The sequence below is a fragment of the Gracilinanus agilis genome, chromosome 3, assembly GCF_016433145.1.
Source record: "Gracilinanus agilis isolate LMUSP501 chromosome 3, AgileGrace, whole genome shotgun sequence".
Lineage (NCBI taxonomy): Eukaryota > Metazoa > Chordata > Mammalia > Didelphimorphia > Didelphidae > Gracilinanus > Gracilinanus agilis.
Window position 1 is genome coordinate 241,872,225 of NC_058132.1, and position 21,993 is coordinate 241,894,217.

Below are 21,993 nucleotides of genomic sequence, written 5' to 3' on the forward strand. Positions count from 1 at the left end.
CTTTCCTCCTTCCTTCCTTCTTTCCTTTCTTTCCTCCTTCCTTTCCTCTTTCCTTCCTTCCTTTCTTTCCTCCTTCCTTCCTTCCTTCCTTCCTTCCTTTCTTTTCTCCTTCCTTTCTTCCTTCCTTCCTTTCTTTCATCCTTCCTTCTTTTCCTCCTTCCTTCCTTCTGAAAGAATACTGTATTTGGAGTATGACAACTAGACTTGATATTCTGATCCTGCTATCTGCTAACCTATAGCAAGTTCTTTAATCTCTCAAGGCCTCAATTTCCTCCATGGCACACCATAGAAATTGGGCAAAATGATCTCAAAGGACCCTTCCAGTTCTACATCCCTAATCCTAACATAATCTATGATTTCTGATTTTTAGAATAGTAAAATGATATTCATATTAATACTTTATAATGTATAAGCCTCATGTAGTTCAATTCAATAAAAGTCTACTAAGCACTTATGTAAAAGATATTATGCTAAGAATATAAAAGTGGAAAAACTCCTTTTAGCCTCACAACCATCCTGGGAGATATGCAAGTATTATATCCTAAGTTTGCTACTTGTTATATTTATGGCCTTGACCAAGTCTTTTAATCTCTAGATGGCAATTTCCTTCCTTATAAAATGAGGAGCATGAACTAGATGGTCTCTGAAGTCTTTTCTAAATCTCATGTCCCCTATGATCCTCACCTATCTACATATCTAGATGTTCACACACAATATCTATTTTACTCTTCAGAATGAAGATACAAAAGGAGAAATATGTTCACCGCCTTCTCATTCCTTCCACACGCATGTCTGATGCTGGACAGTACACTGTTGTAGCTGGAGGTAACATGTCCTCTGCTAACCTCTTTGTAGAAGGACGAGATGTTCGCATCCGTAGCATTCGCAAGGAAGTTCAGGTACAGTGTGAATGTTCATTTCATGTGCATAAATATGAAATCTCTGGGTGCCTCATGTTTAAAGTGCTCAAGAAGCCTTTCCTTGTTAAGAAAAGATCTATGAAAATTAAACATGAGGCAAGTGAAGACCAGCAACTATTAATAGTTGCTTGATGAATGGGCAAAAGGAAAACCAATAGTTTTTCCTTTAACTGGAATCTTGTGAAGATGTAATTAGCTGAACTCTATTGTTTTCAACTAATACCAATTTAGACATAGTGTTCATTCATCTAAAGGGTTGGGGTGTCCACAGCAGCTGGTTAAATTCTGTAATGAAGCAGCTGGAGAACCTCGATTTCCTTATAAATGGCACTTGACACTCAGTGGGAGCAAGAATAGGATTGTCACTTGAATTCTGTTTAGACAGTAGGATCCTATGTAATCAGATTGCCGTAAAGGGCAAGGTGACTTTATCTTTAAGCTCTCCCTTTGCACAGAGGTAGTTGGGGAAAGGGAAGTCTTGACTTGCAAGAAATTTCTTATTAGGGTTGAGGTCCAGACTAGTTCTATTTCTTTCTTCTTTTATTATGTTATTCTCTCTAGTGCAATGTTGAGTCACAGAAGGCATACTGAACAAAAACTTTTGTTCTTTCCTAACTTTACAGAGTTGCTTTTTTGATTCCTTTTGTTTTTAAACAAATGTTAGTCATCATATGTGACACTTTAGGATATTTTAAGAGACCAAGGACATGGTCATAGTTGTCCTTTAGTTAGCACAATAGGGTTTATAGTTTTTCTTTCAGTCCTGATGACTAACTTCGGAATTTGTTACACTTATGTGATAGATGAATAACCTGAAATTTAGAGAAGGCATCTGCCCCAAATCATCCAACTAGTAAATGGCAGAGCCAGTAGTCAAGTCCAGACCTTCTACTGCCCAAAGCTAGAAATCTTTCCACTAAGCCACCTTTGAAGAACGCTTGGATTAAGAAAAGAAACGAGTCTAATAGGCCATAGCTTCTCTCTTCTTTCTTTAAGCCAGGAGAAAATTAGTGTACTGATAATGATGATATTACCTCTATGAAGCAAGTCTTAACTCTTATTTTCATTAAATATAGATGTCCAGTTATCCATCCAATAAAGCAAACATAAGAAGACTTATAACTTGACCAGGTGTAAATATATTCTTCAACACATACTCTCCAACAGTGTGAATCCTGAAAGAGGAACACCAAATGAAAATGGGCTCCTTCATTTTTCTATCATTTGTCCTGTTCACAGGTCATTGAGAAGCAGCGTGCTGTGGTTGAGTTCGAGGTCAATGAAGATGATGTTGATGCTCACTGGTATAAGGATGGCATTGAAATCAACTTTCAGATTCAAGAACGACATCAATACGTAGTGGAGAGAAGAATCCACCGGATGTTTATTAGTGAAACAAGACAAAGTGATGCTGGAGAATACACTTTTGTGGCAGGAAGAAACAGGAGCTCTGTTACTCTTTATGTCAATGGTAAGGATGGACTCTAAAGGCACACCTTTCTGATCTGGGCTTAAACACTGAAATTAAACTTTTGAAGTATTTTTAGGGATTTGGGGGTGACTCTAAGTCAATGTTTGCTTGTATTACAAATAATCTATTTTTCTTGTCCTTCCTTTTTCAGAACAGCTCAGTGTTTACATGTGTGTACCACCAAACCTTTCTTTAGCTATATTGGTGTTAAATTATAGGGCAAATGGAAAGTAAAGAATCAATGCCAGCCCTAGAAAGCACTTAATAGCTTTGTAGCACTCTGTAACAAGTCCCGTATATACCATGTTAACTTTAGAAATTAGCATTGAAAAGTAGATGCCCATTAGGCCACCATCCCAGGACTTTATACTAGCACTGTGGGCATACGAGTGACCCATCAACAGGAACGTGCTGGCAAACATTTAACAATCAGCTCACTAGCATCACCTGAATTAAGGTGGGTGGGGAAAGTATTCTGAGTACATTTTTTTAAACCCTTACCTTCTGCCTTAGAACCAGTACTAGTATGAGGTACACTCCTCCTACATTTGCTCCCACTCCAAGTTCAAATCCTCCTAAAGTCACAACTTCTTTCAGCCTCCATTTCCTCATCTGTAAAACTGTGATAAAAATAGCTTCTACCAAAAAGGATTATTGTAAAATCAAAGAAGCCAACATATCTTATAAGCTGTTTATAAATACTAGCACTGTAGCATCTAAGAGACCCAAAGCCATATAATTTTTAAACCTTCACATATATAAATGCTAGATGCACTTATTAAATGCCCAATGACAAAACTCATGTATTATGGGCTACCTAAAGGGTCTTTCTGGGTTTTCCTTGTCTTCAAAAACTTTGATCTATGTGTTATTGTAGGAGGGAAGAAGTAAATTTTAGTATCTGGAAGAGAACTGTAGAGAATTCAAATAGTTCTGGGCAAGTCACTTAACCCCTAGTCTTAATCTTATTCTTAGTCTTAGACAAGTGAGGAGCAAGCAGTGATTATTGCCTACAATGTGTCTACATGTTATCTCACTTTATCTTTACAACAATTCCAGGAGGTGGGTGCTATTATTAATCCCATTTTAAAGTTGGAGAAACTGAGGCAGACAGAGGTCTGAGACTATACTTGAATTCAAGCCCTCCTGACCCTGGGCCCAGAAGATTCTATTCACTGCACTACCTAAGTGCCTACACCATTTTATTCAGTGCCTTTTGGGCATGTTCATCTTGTTTCTAAGCATTCTTTAATAGGGTAATTTTTAATTGATTTCTCTATAGCTCCAGAGCCACCCCAAGTCTTGCAAGAACTCCAGCCTGCCACGGTGCAGTCTGGCAAGCCTGCCCGTTTCTGCACTGTGATATCAGGACGACCTCAGCCCAAAATTTCCTGGTACAAAGAGGACCAGCTGCTCTCCACTGGCTTTAAGTGCAAATTTCTGCATGATGGGCAAGAATACACTCTCTTATTGATTGAGGCCTTCCCAGAAGATGCTGCCGTCTACACCTGCGAAGCCAAGAATGATTATGGAATTGTTACTACTTCTGCTTCCCTGTCAGTGGAAGGTAGGATGCCCCTTGCTGTGTAGTTTCACCCCTGAAACAATATAAACGTGGGCTGAATTTGAATTTCTCTAATTCAGTAAATAAGTATGGTTCAATTTACCAAAATTCATTTGTGTAGTCAGCTCTTCTGAAGAACATCAAGAGTCAGGCAGAGTGTGCTTGTATTTCTGTGAGGGTCGAGAGGCCATCTAACCATTGGAACTTATTGGGTCTCTCTCTTTAGTTCCAGAAGTTGTATCTCCTGACCAAGAAATGCCTGTGTATCCCCCTGCCATCATCACCCCACTTCGGGACACTGTGACATCTGAAGGAAGACCAGCCCGATTTCAGTGCCGAGTGTCCGGAACAGGTGTGTTTGACAAAATAAACTCCTTTTTATTCTTTGTTCAAGTACTCATGCATAAGCCCAAATAAGCTGCGGTTTCTGCTTTTCTTTCTCAGTTTGGAATAGAAAGGTCTCGACCAAAAGTTCTTAAGTTTTTTGTATATTACAGACAGATTTGACAGTCTGGTAAAGCTTGATAAATCCTTCTCAGAATGCTTTTAAATGCATAAAATAAAACATATAAGATTACAAAGGAAGCCAATCATATTGCAATACTGTTAAAAAACTACCAAAACATTCTCCACAAATTCATGGATCCTTTAAAAAATTTATTACTGCGAAGAAATGTGTAAATCTTGAGTTAGGAACTACTGTTCTAGGGCCAATTAAGTGGCTTAATGGACAGAGACCCAGGCCTAGATATGGAAGGTACTGGGTTCAAACCTAGCCCCAGGTACTACTTAGCTGCGTGACCCTGGGCAGGTCATTTAACCCTGATCACCTAGCCCTTATCACTTTTCTGCCTTGGAACCAATCAATTCTAAGACTTAAGGTAAGGGCTTAAAAACAAAGAAAGAGAAAAAGAACTGCTCTAGGCCAACTCTTTTCCTTCCTTGACAATTATTTTGTCTGTATAGTCTGAATTTAAAGAGAATTCTGCACTATGAGTTAAAATATTTCATTTTTGTGGACCTAAGCATGTATCTGATATAGCCCGTATGGAGACAATAGCCTTGTTAAAAGTTACAGAAACATTTAAAAACCATTCAAAGAGGTTAGGTTAAGTAAGATCAACAAAATTTTGCCAGCAAGGTAATTAGTTATACCATCTTTCTCTACCTTCTCTTCTTACAAATATGCAGATGACCAAAAGTATGGGAAATTATCTTCGCCTCAACAGGTCAATCACCTACAACTTAGTGTGTAAACCCTAGGAAGGTGCTTAAGACAAACAAGCTAACTGATTAGAAATTGTCAACAGTTGACCTTCAACCCAAGTCTGTCTGCTAAGGCACACTATCTCCATCTTTCTGCACGTTGTAAATGGGGTAAAATAATCCATCTACACAGACTCACTAGAGGAAAAACATTAAAAGTCTTCCATTAAAGAGGAAAACAACTGAACTGGGAACAGACTGAACAAGCAGGCTATTAGCAAAAGCAAATGTCAGCTTGTCTCCGATTTGTGATAAATACCCAAATAAGACTTAAAAAGAGTATATTCAGACTCTGAAAAATTAATTTTGATGTGTCTGTTTCAGACTTCTCAAAACTTGGATGCATTCCTGTTGAGTTGATTTGATTTAACATAAATCAGAGGCAACTAGACATTTGTTTTCCTGTGTTTGTTTTTGAAGCCTCTTGTCAGCTTAGATGCTTCAAAATGATATTTAATTTTTACCCTAATTGGACAGTTATAATGACTGGTTATAAAATGTTACCTATGAGACTAGTTTTACATATGAAATCTCTTTCATATGGTTTATCCTTAGGATATGTAGTCAAATTGCAATTGAATCAGCAAAGCAAAGCTATGAAAAGATATGGGGACCTGCTATTAGTTATGTTTTTGCCCATAATTAATAATAATAATAATAGAGGCAGTTAAGTGGCACAGAGGATGGAGCACTAAGTATGGAGTCAGGAAGACCTGAGTTTGAATCCAGGTTCAAACACTTACTAGCTATGTGACACTGGGAAAGTCACTTGAACCTGTTGGCTTCAGTTCCCTCATCTGTAAAATGAGCTAGAAGAGGAAGTAGAAAACCACTCCACTATTTTAGCCAAGAAAAAACCTCATATGGGATCACAAAGAGTTAAATACAACTGAAATAATTGAACAACAAAATAATAATAATTTGCATTTGATAGTTCTTTATGTTTTGTAAAGCAAACACTTATTCTTTGACTCTCCCAACAGCTTTGTGATATAGGCACTATTATTCTCCTTATTTTATAGAAAAAGAAACTGAGGCTGTCATAAAGCTAGTAACACTGTTAGCACTTAAAACATATTGCTATCAATAATTAAATTGGTAATGTATTTCTTAATTATAGTAATAAAAACTATTTTAAAACTTAAATTTATAAAATTAACTGAAGGATTTTCTTTTCATTGAAATTTCTTTGGAAAAATAATTTTTATACAAATTAGACTTATGCACTATCCATATCACCTTGGGCAAGTTATTTCAAAGTTCTGGGGCTTACTGTCCTTTTCCTCAAAATGAGCAGCTTAGAGCACTACAAAATGAAGGGTCTAGGCATCCCACAGTTGATCTATTTCTATAGTCAAAATATCTAACCTTTGTTTTGATTTTGTCTTTGAGATGGTAAAAAAAAAAAGAAACAAAACCAAAGATCAATTTTTGGCAAAACACACAAATTCAAATTGGAGGAGCAAAGAAAATTTCTTAAAAGTATAAACCTTCTGTCATACAGACTTAAGAGTAAATTTAAATTTTGTGAGCATTTCAAATGTTTAGCAGGCAACCTTGTATATAGTTCAAACTGTTCAAATATCCGTGTCTACATGTGTACATAGTTTAGTAGATATAGACTTATTTTTTTATATGACAAAATTTTAAATTCACTCTAAAAGTTGATTTCAATAGAGAACAAAATCATATATGTTCATTCTTCCCCCCATCCTTGTGTTCACAGTGCAATCTCTTTTCAGAACTAATTGCTAGTCAAGTCAGTAAGCATTTATTAAGCCCCTACTATGTGCCCAGCACTCTGCTAAGATCTAGGATACCAAAAAAAGCAAAATAGCCCCTGGTTTTAAGGAGCTCCCAATCTAATGGGGGAGGGCACATGTCATGCAAACAATTATGTACAAACAAGATATTTACAGGAGAAATTGGAGATAATTACATAGGTAAGGCAATAACTTCTAAGCACTAATTGCTCACGACTAACTGTAATAGCAAAAGTGCTCTCAAGTCCTTTAGAAAAAGCAAAAGTCACTTGGAATTACCTAATGTGTGGATTTTCATTAAACTAAAAACACTTTCTGAATTCTTTGTGCAGTTTAGTCATATGACCCCATTTAGGGTTTTCTTGACAAAGATCCTGGAGTGGTTTGCCATTTCCTTCTCCCACTCATCTTTTAGATGAAGAAACTGAGGCAAACAAGGTAAAGTGACTTGCCCAGGGCCACACAGCTATTAGTGTCTGAGGCTGGATTTGAACTCGTGAAGATGACTCCAGACTGGGTACTCTATCTACAGCACCACCTAGACATCCTACTTTCTAAAATATAATGGAGTATTTATGCTTAAAAGCTTTGAAAGTAATAGCAGATTGGAGTGGGGGAAAAAAAGCTAGGCTTGAAATGATTCATGTATGGTCTTTGGTGCCACCTAGTGACAAAATCATAAAATTACAGGCTTTTCAAATTTGAAAAGTTTTAAAACTTTAAAAATTATGAAACTTATACAACTTTTTTTTAAATGTCTTTTAGTTTTGCCCTCACACCATATGTGTCCAATGGAACAATTTTCTTATACTTAAAAAAGTACAGCGTGTAAAAGAAAAGTAAAGCCATGTTGTACTTGAAAACAAATAGTTTCCTCGTTGAATTCATTATAATTATTTCTGTACAGACTAAAAAAATCCAATTTTCATTCCATAAGCTATTCATTATATTTTAGCCATTTGTCTGTCTCAGACTTTAGTTTCATAATTCCAAAAGAATACCAAAGAGTGATCCTATACACTATATCCTGGGACGTCTGTTGCCACTGGGGACTTGGTTTTCTCTTTCTCCTACTCCATCCTTTCCTTTATGAATGTATGCCTATCAATTACACAAAACATGAAGATAGGCAGAAGATTAGGGAACTATGTAATAAGTCCAAAGTTCAGCTCCATAATGTTATATTCCATAAATAGGCTGCTCAGAATTTGTCTTCTGAGCCTTCTTATTCAAGATTCCTGCATAGAAAGCCTGGAGAGAATAAGCTTTACACAGTTAGGACATTAAGCTGGGCAAACCATACATGTTCCTAAGCTGGGCTCATCCATTCAGCTTCATTCTTTGTGGCTTTCTTGTTCACCTAGTGGCTGTCAATTAAATCCAATAAATATAAATTAAACACCTACTCTATAGTCCCAGCTACAGGGTATGCAAAGATGATACCTGATGTAGCCTACATAACCAATTACAGCCAACCAACCTCCTTTATAGGCTTTCTTGCTATAACCACAAAAGAACAGAAAACTCTAGAGAGGCACAGATTAATTGTTAGTTTACTAAGAAAATAGCGTAGTCTGCCATTACCTTTGTGCCATATAAAACTACCTTTAGTTATAATATCCAGGTGTAGAGATTATTTTTTATTTTATTGGCATAGGAAACTCCCAGATGAGCTGGAAAGTGGAAATAGGCACCTTTTTCTGCAACATGCAGCCTTAGATAATTACCCAGCATCCTGGGAGGGCAAAGGATCTGCCCAGGACCACACAGTCAGTATGTAGCAGAGGATTTTCTGATCCTCTATCCATTATGCCACACATAATAAATATACCAATGTAACTGTTTGACAAATGGAAAGGATGATGATGCCATTAGACTGTGAGTTCCTTGGTAACAGAGAATATTGTTTTGACTTTGTATCCTCAGCACACTTCCTGGTACATAACAGAAACTTAATAAATGCTTGACAACTTCACTGTAAATTAAAAACAAAGATTACCAGGTCCAAGAAGATGAGCTACTTAACCTGATCACAGAGCTCAGAGAATAAGATATAGACAAATGTTGGACAGTTGTTGGATCTTTATAAATTATAGTCAGAAGAGCAAAAGAAAACATAAATTGGACTCGGAGTAGAAAACTGGATCACTCATTTTGTAAAGCATATTTGACTTGCATAATTATTTTTAATGGATTTAATATTTTAGAACAATATTTTTCCCAATGATTTACTATGTAATAGAATGAAACATTTTCATAATTCATTTTAAATTTAATAAATATGAGCCCCAAACGTATAAAATGGCCATTACATTAGTCCCTTTTTCGAATCCTCCTATTCTATGTAGGTAACCAAAGTTTCAGACAAAGTTGTTTGGGATGATTGCTTCTCAAAACTTCATTTCTCATAGTCACTACCATTTTTTAAAAATTCAAAATGCTTGTGTTCCAAATTTATTCCCTCCCTTCACCGCCTCCCCCTACATTGAGAAGGCAAGAAAGAAAATGCTCATCATACATATGAAGTTATGCAAAATATATTTTCACCTTAGCTATGTTACAAAAAAAGCAAGAAAATCAAATGCAAAAATGTTTTAGTCTGTATTCAGAGTTTATTAGTTCTCTTTCTGCAAGTGGATAGCATTTTTCATCATGAATCCCTTGCAATTATCATATGTCATTGTATTGATCAGAATAGCTAAGTCTTTCACAGAATAGCTAAGTCTTTCACAGAATAGCTAAGTCTTTCACAGAATAGCTAAGTCTTTCACAGAATAGCTAAGTCTTTCACAGACAATATTGCTGTTGCTTTGTCCAATATTCTCTTGGTTCTTCTCACTTCACTTTGCATCATTAGTTCATATGTCTTCCTAGGTTTTTTTTTTAAACTCTCTACTTTATCATTTTTTTACAGTGTTCCATTACTATCATAAACCACAACCTGTCTAACTGATGGGCATCCCCTTAATTTCCAATTTTTTGCTACCACAAAAAACGACTATAAATATTTTTGGACAAAAAGATCCTTTTCTTTTTCTTTGATCTCTTTGGGATATAGACTTAGAAGAAAGAGTATATGCAATTTTATAGCCTTTGGGCTCATTCTTTGTGATCCTATATGTTTTATTTTATGTCTTTAAAAATATTCTGAGAATAGGATTATAGGCTTTCCAAGACTGCCTAAGGGGTTTATGGCACACACAAAAAACTAAAGAATTTTAGGGGAAAATTTTCATTTTATAGAATTTTAGAGCAACCAAAAAATAATTAAAATCACATTTGTTTAATTTTAGATGTGAGCATAAAATCAGAGGACCAGGGCCATTAAATTTTTTTGAACAATAATTCAGAAGTCCAAGAGTGTCAAAAGCAAAGTATATTAACTTCTATAACATTCCATATTTGGGAAGGTGCTTAATAGGTGCTGGTTAGATGTATGAATGACCAAATGAATTGAATCCATGTAACATAAATACATAAACCATAATGTAACCACTAAAAAGAATATATTTTCAGATTCTCCATTGTTTTTTCCCTTCATTTCAAATATATATATATATATATTTTTTTTTTCATTTTGCAGATCTGAAAATTACTTGGTACAGCAAAGACAAGGCAATCAAACCTTCTCGCTTCTTTAGAATGACTCAATTTGAAGACACATACCAGCTGGAAATTGCAGAAGCTTATCCAGAAGATGAAGGAACTTACACATTTGTCGCTAGTAATGCTGTAGGCCAAGTGTCAAGTACAGCAAACTTGAGACTGGAAGGTACAGTATTATAACTCCCTCAAAAATATCTATTTCCATTTAGAATCTAATCCCATAAGAACAATAACCTATACTACAAACCATCATGGGTCATCTGTTGATTCCTAATTCTACTAATTTTATCATATGACAACATGCTCCACAATCATCTCGTTCTCACTTCCATCCCACCTCAGAGTGTCATACATAGCATTCTCTTGGCTGTGATGATCAGTACAGCATCATACTGCTGTGATGCTTTTTGACCACATGTATCGGGGGGCAGAGAAGTATTATAAAAGAAGCCAATTTTCATCATTATTGATGATGATAATGATAATAGAAATTGTGATGACATTGTATATTATTCTTTCATGAAAGTAATCATTGAATTTTTCATATTTAGACATTGTCACTGAAAAAATAACAACTGCTTTATCTACCTGTCTTTTGAAGGCATAAATTTAACTATCATGAAATTCTACTTTTTTTCTCATTTATAATATTGTCCTGCCTACTTACAACTAAATTGACATACCTTCTCAAATATGAAATAGTATAGCAATTAACATAATTTGCTTTTGATTCACTTGGGCTTCTGAATTGTTGTTCAAAATGTTTTAAATGGCTAGCCCTCTGATTTTATGCTCATAACTAAAGTTAAGTAAATGTGATTTTAATTGTATTTTTTCCTCTAACAAGAAGATTCTCCAAAAATTCTCCAAATTGAACATTTGCTCGAAAATTCTTTAGTGGTTTTTGTGTGTGTGTGCCATGGACCCTTTTGGCAGTCTTATGAAACTCATGACCCTATGCACAAAATACTTTTAAAGACATTAAAACATATATATATATATACACATACATATGTATGTACATACATATATATATGATCATAAACAAAATAATTTTGTTAAAATCTTTTAAATTTTAAAATTGATTAAACTATTAAAATAGTTTAATTAAAATTACCTTTTTAATTAAATTACTTTAAGCAACAAAAATCTGCCTTGTTTCCCTCCCAGTTACTTTACCCCTCAACCTCTACTGAAAAAGCAAGAAAAATAAAAGCCCATTGTTTTATGGATATCTGTTTTATATAGGAGAGGTAAACTACATAAACATATGTAGAGTCCCACATTGGCTACGTCCAAAAAAAAAAAAATTTCAACCTGTGCTTCGAATCCACTAGGATTCTCTGTTAGCAAATAGATTATCAGAACAACAATGACAAAAAAAAATTTCATAGATCTCTGGTTAAGAATCCTTGCTAAAAGGATTAAAATGCAAAACTTGAAATGGCTGTATATGGCATATATCAGTGGTTCAGTATAGAATTTAAACCAGTGTTCCAGCTATGTGGAACTATACTTGCCCCCTTAGAGGATACTGTTACTACATGTATGAAGTTAAGTTGTTAGTAGACCTGAGTTCAAATCCAGCCTCATACACTTTCCAACCTTTTTGCCATTACAGTTAGTCACTTTACTGTCTGTCTGTAAAGTGGAGATAATAAGAGTACTTACCTCCCAGGGTTGTTATGAGGATCAAATGAGTTGACCTTTGTAAAACTTGTAGCACAGTGCCTGGCACATAATAGGTGCTTTTAGTACTTTAAGGATTCCTAGTCCAGAGGAGCAGTATAAGACAGTAGTCAAATTTTCTGCTGCTCAAGGCTTATGATCTGAATAATAATAATAATAATCTTAAAATCTTATAAACAGAAGAATTCCAGAGTGCATAGCTTTAGCAGAAAGACAAGAATTTCTTTATGCTGATAATAATTACTGACCTTTATAGAACACAGTCGTGGAAGGTTCTTTACACCCATTATCTCATTTGACTCTCTTGACCATTCTCAAGGCAGTCACTACTCACCAAACGAATGTAGCAGTCTAGGGCTGAAATACCACCATGTCAGCAGATCAGAGTCTAAAGCAGTTCTCTGCATTGCTGTGTCAAGGTAGTGCTGGCTTCTCACTCTTCACCCCCAAATTGATCTACTTCTATTGGTAGCTTTGGTTAGCTGGGAGCTCCTGGTCTGTGTATAGCTCTCCACTATTAGGGAAGGGAGTGTGAAAATTCTATTATCTAACCCTCTCATCTTACAGTTAGCGAAAGTCTAGAGAGAATTTCGGTGTTTTTTCCACTAAATTACTCAGGCTCCCATGTGCCTTCAACAATCCAGTGGAAGAAAATAAATACCTGAGAAAGGGTACATAATGGGGTGTTCTTAAGGGGGAGGGGAATGTCCATTTCTGAGAACATTTACTTTTTTCTCACATTTTCAAAATAACAAATTTAAACTGATTTTTAAGATAAGGAACCCTGGAGCAATGAATTAATCACTGAGTTTTCTTTCCTGCTGTCTGTGCTCCATTACTGACTCCCTAGCTTTTGTGTTGAAGTCCCTTTGCCTGCTTATGTGTTAGTTTGTTTAATGGGAAACTGGGAATAACTGGTCTTCCCATCAATTAGCTCGGTTAAATTCAGGCAATATAGAACTCTTATACATTACATTTGGGCTGCATGATAGCTCATTATTTGATTCTCCAATAAATGTAAAGACTCTTCCAACTGAGAATAAAAGAAGGAACGTGCGATCTACTACTTAGTAGGTTGATCTAGTCAAACTGAGTATGCCATCAATAGGAAAGCAAATAGTTCAGGGCAATGCATTAAAAGTTGGCATGCTTCTTTTCAGGATTTAGAAAAGGTGAAGAAGTGACATCAACCACCCCATGGCATGTCCCTTCATCAGTCTCATTTAAGAAGGAGCCCCTTGGCCAAAGGCCCATCTTCATCCAGCCAATTTCAAGCTGCCGGGTGTGCAGCGGGGAGACAGTCAGATTTCATGCGAGGGTCTCTGGCATGCCCAAACCAGAAATCCAGTGGTTTCATAACCAGCAGCTAATTCTTCCAGCCAAAGACATAGTTTTCCATTTTGACGAATCAACAGGCATGGCTATAATGCTGATAGTTGATGCTTACTTAGAGCATGTGGGGCAATACTCATGTAAGGCAAGAAATAGTGCTGGCGAAGCAACTTGTACCGCTACGCTTACAGTGACGGAAGGTAAAGCTGATTTCTTTTTTTTTTCTCTCCAAGGAGTATACTTTGCTGCATAGCACACACTCCTACTCTTCACTAACCACATTTCATGTTATTTGTTATGTCCCATGTTGTGGCGAATTCACTAATAAAAATAACAGCTGTAACTGGCAAGCACCTTTGCTTACTCTTTGCAACTGGATAACATATGTATTTAAACCCCTTGCCAAATTGTCTGGTATGGGCATTTTCAACAGGGCAATTATTCTGCTAGGTTCAGGCTTGCTTGATTATTCATTGTATAGTTCCAAATGACTAAAGAAGACAAATGAGCCTGAGAGAGGGACATGCAGTAGGTGATCTTTATACCCTATGTTCAAACCAGCTGCAATTGTTTTCCCTTATAAAGTTAGGAAAGAGAGGTCAAATGGTGCTTTGAATCGTGTCATAAAAAATATTCTCTGTCACTACGGATAACCTCAGTGACAGCAAAAAGAAGAACCCAAGTACTTCTCGGCATCCGCATGAGCACTCCATCATCTATTCAATATTGTGAATGAATTTTCTTTCTGTGTGTGATTCTGACTTCCAAGATCATATTGCATCTGGCATGCTGTTTCCAAGTAACAGTGATATCATCCATCCTCATCTCCCATGCCATATCATTTATGTTAATAACTTGGCTCAATAACATACAGTAGATCTTAATATTCTCTTTTTTTCTGTCACTTGATTATACAGTGCAAGCCCTAGATAGGCAAAGTTCTGGGAAAGATGTAAGAGAGTCTGCCAACTCCCAGGCAGTAGCAGAAGTTCACACTGATTCCCCTTTCACAAAAGAGGAGACCAAAATATCAAAAAAAGAAATTAAGTCACTTCAAGAATCATCATATGAATATGAGGTACAGGTTTTTGAAAGCATATCAGAAAGTTCCAGCTTGAAATCTACATCAGTGCAAGATGTAGAATTGTACCAAGCCACGTCCATTTCCCAAATTGCGGAAGGTGACCAGGTATCTGGGAACATTTTTGAAGAAATGAGGGGTGTCACCCCACAAATCCTCGTGAAACTCAAGGACGTGACTGTGAAGTGTGGAGACACTGCTCAGTTTGTTTGTATAGTGGAAAATGGAACCTCTGCAGTTACAACTTGGACTCATGAAGGTGTAAAAATTGAAGGATCAGCGAGAGTAAAGCCATCACAAAATGGAAATGTCCAACTTCTCACTATTCAAAATGTTCAGCTGGTAGATCAAGGATTGTATAGCTGCACTATACAGAACGACCACGGAGAGAAGACAACCTCTGCAGTATTAACCATAGAAGGTGGTTATTTGATTTTAACTTTGACTTTACTTCATTTCACTCTCACTGCTTATTCAGTTTTGCTGCCACCAAAATTTAATCTATAAATATATACCTTGGAATGTCTTACAAATAGTACTCTATTCATAAATGACTTGTCCTTATTCAGCCATTGATAGTTATGAAAGGTCACCTTTCTAATCAAGGCTTGGAAAGTTCAAGTTGGCACATTCCATAAAAGTCACCAAATTCTCCCACCCAGATAACTGTAAAAAGGGTGTTGCAGAAAGGAAAAAACAGGAGTACTCTGTAGTTTAGTTTTACTTGTAAAAATTCAACTGATCTAACAACTGGCATACTATACTGAGGGGAAAAAACCTTGAAAGATTAGTGGAATGACAGGGTAGAGACGCCATAACTCTTTATTTCCAGGTCTGGAGATATTCCAGGCTTTTTCAAGGATGATATGAACATAGCTGAGACCTGTAGAGCAGTACCAGTGATTACAATTCTGGTAGAAGATAAGTGACTGGTCTCTAGGCAGTTCATGCTGCCCAATTATTACCTGTATGAAAAGGTGTTTCTGTACTACCTGAAGTTGCAGAACAAGACTAATTGTGCATTCTACCTGTTTCTGAGTCTTTGTTTCTGGAAAGATGCTGATAAATATTGGTCTGGGGAGAAAAACCTCTTTCTGTCCCTGAAATCTCCTATTAAGATTTAAATTTAAGGAGATAAATCACCCTCAAAGTGTCTAAAACCTGTGTCTGCAGGCAAAGACATTTTCATGAGCCATTTCCAAAGAGGAAAGATAAAATGACTATGGTAAGGAGAAGAAACTAATAATCTTCTAGACAAATTCTAGGATATTGGGGTCTTGGCTTTCTCTTTTATCCCACCTATAGTCTCTCTTTCGCTATCTCATATAGTGAACAACTGTAATTGGACCACAATTCTCTGTGTTCCTCTTGTCTCCTTGGCTTCATCATAGCTCATTTTTCCCCTCTCTGAAGAATGGAGAGAGTCAGGTCAATTAATGTACATATTCCTTTTAATTAGCCAGAAAGTATAAGATATCCACTCAATAAAAGTGCATTTTTTAACTTAATCCTACAGATCACACACTTATGGTTCAGCTACATATTTTAACCAAGAAATTTTAAGTGGAGAACTACTCTTTTAATTCCTTTTATTTTGGTCACCAGCCACATTTGTGAAGATTCATTGCTCATCTAAAGATGATGGCTATATGCTATTCATATGATTAGCATGATCACTATCATGACCCCTCTCCTTTTTTAATTGTGTAATTTCCAGTGGATGGTAATGCATAACATCAAAGCTTTTCATAACTACCACCTAGCCAGACTTGTTTTTATAGTGCTGTAATTATGATAGCTAGGTTTTGCATTTAGAACTCAGTTACACACAATCTTCATGCATTATTGGAGATGCCAACCAACAAAGTAGTATTCTGCTACTCATTTAAGGTCCTAGCTACTTCTTTGTGACTAGTAATACCATATTGTACAAGCTCCCCTTGGTGGACTGGTCATGAGAATTTTATCCTGGGAGGTCCATGGAGAAGAACCTTTCAGCTTCTGTTCATCACACTGTCCAAACTGTTCTCGAAAGAACATCTCCAGAAAATGCAGAATTCCTGGTTTCAGCAGCATAATCAACATTTAGGACTCGGTGAGATCACTTTTTCTAATTCTGTGAAATAATGTTGATCTTCATCTGGTCCTCATATGTCATAGAGACTCTTCTTTAGTAAATGCTTCATAGTCTCTTTGCTCAGCAATTTAATAGTCATCTTTTAAGTTCAAAAAGGAGTACATAAACTATATTTGTATAAGTCATTATATGAATAGAGTCCTTATATATTTAATGATCGAATAAGTCATACCCTTGGCTCTAGGACTAATGCACTTGGCATTTCTTTTTCATACTAATGACTTTATACTTTTCTAAATACAGTATATGTTCTGATTCCTACAAACATAGCGAATCTAATCCTTTTCCTAACTTTATTCCTACCTAGCTAAGGAATCGCAAGACAGAGCAGTTACAAAAATTACCCTTGGTTCAAATACTAAAAGCTTTAAAACCCTCAAAGAATCTCATATTAAAACAACCTGCGAAGTGAAAAAGGAATCTTCAATGAAAACATCAAGTTTGTCACTAACCTCATCCTAAAGACCACAAAGAACTGATAAAGGAGTAGGAACAACTGTCCAGATGTGAAGAGATATGAAGAGATGACTGAAAACTGGTATAATTGTACCAGTCTTTTTTGAGAAACTGTCCCCCAGATCCCATTATAAAGAAAGGAGGAAATTTGTCACCCTTTTGAATCATAAAGGGTGCACCTGCTTCTTAAGAAATGTGGCTCTGTAACCTGTTGGTAGTAAAAGAGCCTGAATTTTGTTCCTTGTAAAAAGGTTGGCCATTGCAGTTTAAAGTTATTGAAAGTTGGTACAAAACAGAGTGGTATGTACGAGTGCAGAATACTTAATTCACTTAAATGTGACAGGTTGGCAAATGCATGTTCCTTCCAAATGTGACTTCCTCGTGCATTCAAGTGTTTAGTCCTTGGAAAATAATAAAGAAAGAATATCCCTTTAGCTTGTGCATTGCTGTTCTGTATGTGTCCTTCTTGGTGTTTATGGCATGTTAAGGCATGAGTAATTATTGATTTAAAATGTGAAAATGGAAAACGCTATGGAGAACTTGAAATAAAGAAAACTTGTTTGAAAGTCATTTTCTCATGACATTTTCATAGACTTTATGTCATTAAATTGGTTTGGCATGTTCTTTTTGGTTAATTTTGAGGTGGGCTCCTGTGTCACTACAATGTTTGGGAAATTTTAGCCCTATAAAACACTAATCAATGCCAAGTGCAAGCAAACAATCACAACATCTCTCTCTCTCTCTCTCTCTCTCTCTCTCTCTCTCTCTCTCTCTCTCTCTCTCTCTCTCTCTCTAGCTGTAGAATCAGTTCTTCAAGAGAGGATAGAACAGCAGATTGAGATGGAAGTAAAAGGTACAGTGATCAATGAATGTTAAATTTAAGTAAAAATTCAAAGGATTGATAGAATCAATTTTTTACTATTTTTATTCATTTTACCATAGTATTTAATGAAAAATTATGTGAATGTTTTATATAGATATAGATATATTTCTCTTGGAGAACATATGAATTTACTGCATGCTTGTTGTTAGTATGATAGTTATTTGCATTTCCCCATCATTTAGGTTTATAATTATTTAAAGCTTTAATGTCCCATTCAACCATGTTCAACTTCTCATGCTTTGCAGTTGTTTTAAAAAACTTTTATTTAAATAAAAAATTGTCATCTGAATGCATGAAATCTTAAAATAGAATGTCTTTGTAAACAGCATAACGAATTGATTAGTCAATAAGATAGATGCCTAACAGTCATTCTCAGAATGCATTGTGATGAATGAACTAGGACTGAAATGATATTTGATTTAGGTTGTGTGGAAATTGTTCATTTTCCTGTTTATATTTTACACTTCATGCACATACATCAATTTAACATGTTATGTCTCTTACACTGGCTTGCAGATAGCTTATGTGATCCTTATTGCCTGCTTTTCATTGCATAACATTGTGAATTTAGTGGCTGTATTAGTTCGAATAAACGCCTTCTTCATTTTATTTTAGCTAATTATTTATGGTTGCAATTCTTGTATATCATTCAAAATTATCTAATTTTCCAAAAAAAAAATTAAGCCTCTAACCCACAATCCAAAGGATCAGAAAGGGCGTTTATTCTACTCTCTGCAAGTCAGGTAAGACTTTCTTCTTAGCTATTCAAGCACAAAACAGTTTTCTGCCAACAAAACACACATGCACAGGAAACATGATACTTTGAAATTTATTTTTGCTCATTCAAGAAGAAAGTTCAACAGTCTGAAGAAAAGAACAGACAACGAACGATTTTCGTGTCAGAATCTTTAAAACAGAGCATGGTGTTGCGTTTATTCGAACAAATATGGTGAGTGAATTTTTTTTATGGATTTGTGAGACCTCTGTAGCATGCACTTTATTTTATTTCTTATATGCCATTTCATTTCTTTTCAATTTAAAAAAAATTATGGGAAATGGAAGAGGGCTTTGTAATGTGATTTTACCTTTTTTTTTTTTGCAGAAATGTTCTTTGAGGAAGAAGTTGGACATCTGGAAGGGGATGGGAGAGAAGCCTTTTCAGATTCTGAAGATTGTTTAGGTCATGGTTTAGTGGCTGCTAAAAGATATGCAAAAAGAATAAGCTCTACAAGTTCCTGGCCTGAAAATTTTAAGCCTTCATTTACCCAAAAACTTACATTTAAATATGTATCAGAGGGAGAACCAGTTGTTTTCCAATGTAGATTAATAGCCTGTCCAACACCAAAGATAACCTGGTTTCATAACAATAGACCTATATCAACAGGTCCCCTTAGAATGATAAAAACTGAAAATGATTTACACAATCATAGTTCTAGCCTAGAGGTGAAAAGTGTACAAGACAGAGATTCAGGAAGCTATAGAGTATTTGCAATTAACAGTGAAGGATCATCTGAGTCAACTGCATCACTACTTGTTGTGCAAAGGGAACAAGAGGGCAAATACTTGGAATTTTTTAAAAAGGCTGAAAAAACATGTGAAAGTATAGAGGTTTTAGCTAAGGGAACAATAGAAGACAGAATGAAGGTCGATCTTAGATTCATTGGCTCTCCTTTTAACAAAAAGCAAGATGTTGAACAAAAGGGGATGAGGAGAACTATACATTTCAAGAAAACTGTCCCTGCTAGGAGAAAAGATTTAATGTACAATGAAGACTATTTTGAAAGTAAATCTGAGGAACGGGAATGGTTTAATGTAGGTGAGAGTTTTTTGGATGAGGAGACCAAAATGAAGTTGCAACGTTTACGGGAAGCTAAAAGAACTTTAATGGAAAAAAAGAAACTACCTTCTTTAGAAAAGGCTTCTGAAATGAGCACAAGAATTCAGAGAAAAGAAGCAAGTGATAAATATGCTATGTTCTCTAGAGAAAAAATGAGAACTACTCCCTTATCTTATCTAGATAGAAATAAGCATTATGTAGATGATTTGACTGAGGAAACTGGAGATTCTCAGAGTCAAGTGGATGAAAATTTAATGTCTAGAGAGCCTCCTAGAAGTCTCCAAGCCACTTTTGCTGAAACAATTGATGAAGAAATCTTCCAAACCAATGTTATGATACAAGATAAATTTCCAGGAGAAAGTTTTCAAGAAGATTCAAAATTTTCAATCCAAACTGATTCAGTTACAGGCAATTTTCACAGAAAGGAAACATTTACTGAAGACAACCAAGCAATAAAAGAGTTTGAAGGGTTTGTGACAGAAAATGTAATTCAAGATTCCTTGGGATACATCAGCAATCTACACACGAGTGAAGAAATATTCACAACAGCCCCAGATAATCAGATCTCATCTGATGTCATTCCGCCATACTACACTAGTAAATCTTTTGCTACTTCTGAAAACATTCAGAAAATTGCAGAGGTAGAAAAGGAAATAATAAAACAGGGAGATTTACCCAAAGTAAGGAACCCTGCTTCTATTAAAATTGATGAATCACAAATTGAGACAGAAGAAAAAACAACTTTATTTGAAAGCCCTTCCCAAAAACGTTTGCAACGTTGCCCTCCTTCATTCATTCATGAACTTGAATCTCAAGAAGTAAATGAAGGAGATTGTTGCATGTTTGCTTGTTACTTCCAAGGATATCCACAACCCATAGTGACTTGGTATAACAATGATATACCAATCCCCCGTAAACAAGACTACATCATCAAAACTACTGAAGGTCATTCAATGCTAACTTTCTCTTCTGTTCACCCTCAAAATGAGGGCTCAGTAACATGTGTGCTATTTAATCAATATGGAACAGTAAAAACGTCAGGCATGATTAAAGTGAAGGCCAAACAGAGGTTTGGTGGCAAATCACACAATACTTATCAGGGCCCATCCTTCCAAGAGTACACTGAAGAGGAAGAAGAACTTACATTAGCATTTGACCAAATGAAAGAAGGCTGTCCAACTTTCCAGCAGGAAGACAGATCAAATGTATCCTTTTCAGAAATCAATCCATCTAGTTCTACCACTGCAGACTTAGAATTACTTTCATTTCCTGTGGAAATTCAGATAACAGCAGCTACCCCTACTCTTGATCAAGAAGAATTGAGAGAAGTGTTTCAGCCAGTTGAATTTGTGCCAGAAGCAGCATCTAGACATCAAGCTACTCAGTCTCCCAAACACAAATTTACGTTTTCATTCAATGAGCCGCCCAAACTCCTAGCAGAAATGCCCAAACTTATCCAATGTAGAGAAGGGGATTCGGTAATACTTGAATGTTTAATATCTGGAGATCCTCAGCCCACTGTAACTTGGTATCAAAATAGCACACCCTTGAAACAGAGCCAGAAGTTTGGATTTGAAGAAGAAGATGGTAGGTACAGTTTGTATATCAATGAAGTAAATTCTCAGGATTCTGGAAAATATACCTGCATTGCTGAAAATAACTCAGGAGTAGTAGAAAGCGCTTCAGAACTCATAGTGGAGCCTGTTACTCTTAGTTCTTACAACCAGTTAGAAAATATTAGTGAAGTTGAGATGAAGCATTTCACAAGTGGACAAGAACAAATGCAGGGAGAAATTACAAAAGCACGTTTTTATAACTATTCAATTGACTCTTTTACATGCAAATCTAATATGAAAGAATATTCAGTAAAGGAATATTTTCAGAATCTTGAGACTGTTCAGCAGCTACAAGAGAAAGATGAGGCGCATTGTGTGTATTCTAAAGAAAAACCAGCTAGATTCATGAGAGGTGTGACAAAATCCATAATA

At 35.9% G+C, this 21,993-nt stretch overlaps 1 protein-coding gene across 1 annotated transcript in view; it reads left to right on the forward strand.

Annotated features, from left to right (window-relative positions):
* TTN (titin) overlaps positions 1 to 21,993 on the forward strand; it is a 328,387-nt gene that overhangs the window by 59,514 nt on the left and 246,880 nt on the right. The window contains exons 40-45 of the mRNA XM_044669742.1: positions 734 to 899; positions 2,160 to 2,391; positions 3,674 to 3,958; positions 4,182 to 4,307; positions 10,568 to 10,756; positions 18,082 to 18,138. Of these exons, the coding sequence (XP_044525677.1) occupies positions 734 to 899; positions 2,160 to 2,391; positions 3,674 to 3,958; positions 4,182 to 4,307; positions 10,568 to 10,756; positions 18,082 to 18,138 (1,055 nt within the window). The remainder of the gene's footprint in view (positions 1 to 733; positions 900 to 2,159; positions 2,392 to 3,673; positions 3,959 to 4,181; positions 4,308 to 10,567; positions 10,757 to 18,081; positions 18,139 to 21,993) is intronic.